Consider the following 6000-nt stretch of genomic DNA (forward strand, 5'->3'; position numbering starts at 1 on the left):
ATTGAATGTGAAGTTTTTCTGTTTGTTTGTTTTGTTTTTGAACAGGTTTCACTTCCTCAGAGACATCATCATCCTTTTCAGCACAATCAGTTTCTTCACTAATGTCCATCAGTTCTCCTTCACTAAGCTCTAGAATGCAGGTTTAGAGACTCAAACAGCAACAACATCTGCATTCCCAGGGGCAGCTAATTCTTGTCTGACTCCATCCATGCTCCATTCACTTCTAGCATAATCACTTTTTGTTTCTTTTTTCTTTTGCCAATTTTGCTTTACCACTTTTTGCTAAGTGGTAAATATGAGAATGTATCACTAGGAGACAAGGAGGCAACGCAACTACACAATTAAAGTTGTCAGTACACGAACTGAATAAAATGTATTCAGTGACCAGTCACAGACAAACTTAAAGATGTGATGTGATTGGTCACTGATCATAATGCACATCTGTTATTGAGCTAAGTAACGTAGACCAGAGAGTTAACGGGGAAGTTTCTATGTATCAAGTTACTCACAGTTAGTTGTGAGTTCCCGAGCTCGCTGAAATTTGAACCATGTTTTTACAGGACCGGTCTGTTTACCCAAGCTGTGATAACTGAAATTTGTGCATGTCAGATTTGTGCAGAGTGAGGCCTCTGGGAAAGCTCTTTGGAACTAAAATGATTGTATGAATAGTAAGGGTTAGTAGCTGAGTTCATCTGATAGTGTTGCAGATTTAACAAAAATTCTAATTTTTAAGCTACCTCAGAGATAAAAACCTCTGTTTGACAAACTTTCTAGAATTGTGTCTGAATTTATACTAAGTAATCCCAGATTTGCCTTGGATGTATCTCTTTTTTTTTTTTTTAAGGATTTTTATCTTTTATTAGAGAGAGAGAAAGAGAGCACAAATATATGGGATCGGTAGAGGAAGAGGGACAAGCAGACTCCCCGCTGAGCCGGGACACCCCCCCCCCCCCCATGTAGACTCCATCTCCCTCCCAGGACCCTAGGATCATGACCTGAGCTGAAGGCAGACACTTAACTAACTGAGCCACCCAGGTGCCCGGATGTATAACCTCTTAACACGAAACCAACTAACTCACTGAGATTCCATGAGTTATTGTCATGTAATTATGATGCATACTGGTATTACCTACTGACTTTACAGCAGCCCTTAATAACTAGTTACATTGTGGTTTCATGGAAATGTTCAATGAAATGTAACAATTCACTGCATATGATCTCACTGCTACCTAGTGATATGAAAAGTAGAGGCCACAGAAATACTTATTAACACTGCTATCCCTTAGATACAAGTACTGGGAAACCTATGTGTAAATTGTGTCTGAAACACAAAGTTCTTTAAATATATGATAGAGGCAGAAGTAAAATTGTTATTTTATATATATATATACACACACACACACACACACACACAAATTACAGAAATAGTATAACCTGTGGCTATAAATGTACTTGAAAGACATTAATTTGGGACCATCCTTGCACAGCATATGTTACCGTTTTCATTTCATAGTTAAGAGCAGAGAGGGAAGCCCATTACCATCTCTCTTAGAGATGAGTTATTCATAAACTCAGAAAATAAAACACATTAACAGCATATTAAACATTGTAGGCATCAACTGGCAAGAAAGTTTAACAATTCTGCTGGTGGTTGAATCTTTTACTTTTTAAATGCTAGTTTTCTAGTATTTTTAAAAGCATATTTCCTGACTCTAATCTTTTTAAAATCACATTCTATTTTTCATCTTTCAGCATAATGTTTATAAGAATCATTTGTTTCATACAAAGCAAAACCTCAAACACGCACACAGAAATTTAAGCTCACGTGTACTTTTCTGGCCTTTTAGAGCAGACCATTGTAGTCTTAGATTCATCCCAAATATCCAGAAATAATTTTTTAAAACAAATATGGTTATCCTTTTGTCAATTAAACTATACCTAAAGATGTTGGTTCTAAGTAATTGCTAAGCCATATTGAAGCAAAAAGGAACTTTTCTTGTTTTTGTATAGAATTTTTAAAAGCTATTTTGGGGAGAAAAATCTATAAAGTTTGCAGTTCCTCAGTATGATCATAAAACATTTTCTACTTGTTCTATTAAATATGTGGAATGGTAATAAATGTGAATGTTAAAATATTTCAGGTTCTTAAAAATTAAAGGCCTGGATAGTTCCTAGATTCTTTTACAATATAGTAAAAGTTTGCAATGGTAGGACATACTATTTTACGCAGTGAAGCATTCAAGCTGTAACTTTGTTTTTCAGTTACTTGGGCTGGTTCTTTGCATTGATGGGGAAGGGACAGATGAGCTCAGTGGTAACAGAATAATTTTGAAGCAAAAAAGTTGGTATTTTTCAGATGCTCTTACCTATGATATAGGTTTCAAAGCACTTGAAAAGTATCTTAAGTTGTAATGTCATCTAATATTTTGAGTTAGTGGAATCCAAACCAAATATATTTTATTTTATGTGCATTTTTTATTGCAAAAACTGTGACGTTCTCTAAGATTTGAAAAAAAAAATAGCCTTTTGTTAATTGTTTTTGTTGACTTTTTTTCCTGCTGTGTCTGTAAGAGAATGAAATGCTCATAAATGCTGTTAAAAAAGGCGGGAAGTGATTTTAAAGGGACTATTAAGTGACCATTAAAATGTTCAGGGGCACCTGGGTGGCCCAGTGGGTTAAGCCTCTGCCTTCGGCTCAGGTCATGATCTCAGGGTCCTGGGATCAAGTTCCGCATCAGGCTCTCTCCTCAGCAGGGAGCCTGCTTCCTCCTCTCTCTCTCTCTCTCTGCCTGCCTCTCTGCCTACTTGTGATCTCTCTCTGTCAAATGAAAATAAATAAAATCTTTAAAAAAAAAATTAAATGTTCAAGTATGGGACGCCTGAGTGGCTCAGTCGTTTTAAGTGTCTGCCTTCAGCTCAGGTCATGATCCCAGGGTCCTGGGATTCAGCCCCATGTCAGGCTCGCTTCTCAGCAGGGAGCCTGCTTCTCCTTCTCTTCCTCACTCCTGCTCCCTCTCTAGCTATCTCTGTCTCTCTCTTAAATATATAAATTTAAAAATCTTGGAAAAAACAAAAAAAGATGTTCAAGCATGCTCTATTCCATTTGAATGCTATCTGAGAGTTCAGAAGGCAGTGCAACTCCAATAGGTCTTCAAGGAGCTCCTAATGTATTAGATAATCCTACTTTATCTATTATCTTTTAAAAAAAAATCTCCAAAAAATAAAAATAAAAGTATCTCCAATATAAAATAATGTATATTGGTGTCACGCAGTACTTCCTGGGTCACCCTCACATCAAATTCTCTGCTTCTCTTTTAGCAACTCCTGAGACCCCGCTTCCCTCCCCACCACAGGGCTCTGGACAAGAACAGTACAAAATAGCCGCCAACCAAGCTTCAGTGATATCACACCAGCCTCTCTCCAAACAAAAGCAATTGTGAGAGTGTGTTTACTCCTGAATGGCACTGCGTAAATGTGAAAACTTGTCGGTCTTGACATAACTCAGGATAGTACTTTTGGCAAACTTTGAGCCAAGGCTTCTTTATGGTGCTGTTGTAAGATGGGATCCTGGGTTTTTTGTTTATAGGCTCCTTTTGTTTGTTGTCCCTATTGTTTAAAACTTTCTGGTGCAAGCAGTGTATATCTGAATTTCTATATGTTTGTATAGTGTATTTTTCCAACTTCCCTTGCACTGTTCCTGAACTAATTGAATCTTATGGACTGCTTTCATTTGTTGTCTTGATATTAATTTAAATCTGTAAATAATTGCTTCGTGCTGATGTGATGCAGAACTAAGTGGTCTTTTTTGACCAGAGCAGTAGATCAGCAACTCCAGATTAATGTACAATGAACCAAGGTTTTTTGTTGTTTTTGTTTTGTTTTTTTATCAATTTTAAACTTGCCAAGCAGTTGCTATAGAACAGGAAATACTTCTTTGAGGAAGGATCGCTTGTGGGTATCCCGTGGCTAAAAAGCATCTTTCTGGCCCACAGTTAAATATGCCCATCTTTACCTTAAGAAATCATACAAAGCCATTCCAGGGATGACTGGCTATTCCTTATAATCTGCCTTTATTTGGAGATGTATCCTGGGGTAAAACATGTTTGTTTTACCAGTTAGGATACAGAAAAACATGGTTTAAGAAAAAAAAAAAAAAAAAAAAGGAAACCCTTAAAATAGTGGCTCAACCAAGAGAGACATTGATTTTCTCTCCTAAAACAATCTAGAAGTAGTCACCATTGACTAGAACTTAGCATATGTCCACATCCAGTTCCCAGCAAGGCTGGGAGAGCAGCCCTTAGGTGGCAAGCCTTGCACCCACTAAACTGCACTAGTCAGGGAGAGTGCTATTAGGAGACAAACCCCCATCTGTCACCCGTGTGTTGTCACACCTAAGACTCACAGGTAACAAACATTCATAAACCTGAGGAGTAGGAGAGCCACCAGCTTCACGCCCAGGTCTGCTTGACTTTAATGAGAATAAATCTTTGAGATGGAATGAAAAATGTGAGCTTCTCACTATGGTCTTCAAATGTATACAATTGAGAGATGACTGAATACTGTCCATCCTATTACCTTAGCACATACTCACATGTAATCAATGAGTGTAAATTTGTTGCAGCATGAATAAGAAACCACTGTTGTAGTTTTCATGTCTTCGCCCCCACCAAAAAGAAAAATTTGAAAACAAATTAAAAAAAAATAAAAGATAGAATCCCAGATAGGTTATGATGAAAACAAACGCATCCAAATCACTGACTCGGCAGATTTTCAAAAATCCAGTGGACTGAGGAGTATAGTTCATTGGAAACCCTATTTGATTTAAAGCTGAAGCTTATTTAAAACAGTTAATGTTGGGCCACCTCAGGAAACAGTGACCTCTCTCTCACACACACACATACACACACCATACACATTTATTCAGAAGCAGGGAAAAACTGGTTGAGTAATTATCAGTGATGTAAAAAACAGTGTCCCAACCTGAATTCAGTGATTTTTACAGAACCTCAAAATTTCTGAAATTTCATAATCCCCACTTAATTCTATAAAGAAAAGGGTTCTGTTAATGTTAACTAACTTATTAACTCAGAGTGAGAAATGATTTATTAGAAGGTATTATTGATTTAAATAAAATCAAAATTCCTTCAATAGCTGGTACTGGAAAACTATAAAATGCATCTTTGAAAATGAATGAGGGAAGAGGAAAGTTTTCTTAACTCTTACTTTGTGGGAATTTACTTTAGCGTCTCAGTTTCATGCTTTTCATCTTTAAAAATACAAATGTGTTTTGTAGACTTCTGTTTAACTTTTTGTGCTGTTCTCTTAATAGATATTTAAAAAATCTTTAAAATATAAAACATAAAATTCATTCTTAGCAAGCCCTTTAACTTATCTGCATATACTTTGTTTTAGAAATTATTGCTAACAGTTTTGTTTTAATAACTATGTTCAGGGAATTTTTAATATAATATTTTTGTATACTTAACTGCCAAAAATGCTGGGCAAAGAGGAACTGAAGTTTTCAGCATATTTTCAAAATATTGATAATGAAACTTACTGCTTTTATAGAGCACAAAACTTTTTTTCAGGTAATAAATATGAATAATTTATTGTGAAATAGTGATTCATTTTATAAATGTAAAATTATTTTTATAAATTTTATTGTTGAAAATCAAAACTTACTAAATTTTGTAAGTGTTAAATTATAGTGAGATTAAAATATTTCCAAACTGTGATATGTTGTTTCACTGGACTTTCTAAATAAAAATTGAGAAAAAAAAACTGAAGTAGGGTTGCTTCATTACTGTTTAAAATGATTTTGTAATTTTAGAGATACTGATAGTATCTTTTATTTGGACATTTAATTAAATTCATAAGGAGTTCACCAATACTGGTTTTTCAAAGCTGGAGCAAAATTAATTAGCAATTTCTAAATAATTGTAGAATTGGATGCTAATGGAAGAGAGAATATTCATATCTGGACTTGACTATGTGGTTTTT

The 6000-nt window shown here is 35.3% G+C and overlaps 1 protein-coding gene across 3 annotated transcripts in view; it reads left to right on the plus strand.

The window, feature by feature from the left end:
* The window catches only part of HNF4G (hepatocyte nuclear factor 4 gamma), a 123642-nt gene extending 117873 nt beyond the window's left edge, over nt 1-5769 (plus strand). For all 3 annotated transcript variants that reach the window (XM_032316644.1, XM_032316646.1, XM_032316645.1), the window contains one exon: nt 3319-5769. In XM_032316644.1, the coding sequence (XP_032172535.1) occupies nt 3319-3440 (122 nt within the window). In that variant the 3' untranslated portion in view covers nt 3441-5769. The remainder of the gene's footprint in view (nt 1-3318) is intronic.
* Nucleotides 5770-6000: the final 231 nt, after the last annotated feature.

Source organism: Mustela erminea, chromosome 16 (genome assembly GCF_009829155.1).
Source record: "Mustela erminea isolate mMusErm1 chromosome 16, mMusErm1.Pri, whole genome shotgun sequence".
Classification (NCBI taxonomy): domain Eukaryota; kingdom Metazoa; phylum Chordata; class Mammalia; order Carnivora; family Mustelidae; genus Mustela; species Mustela erminea.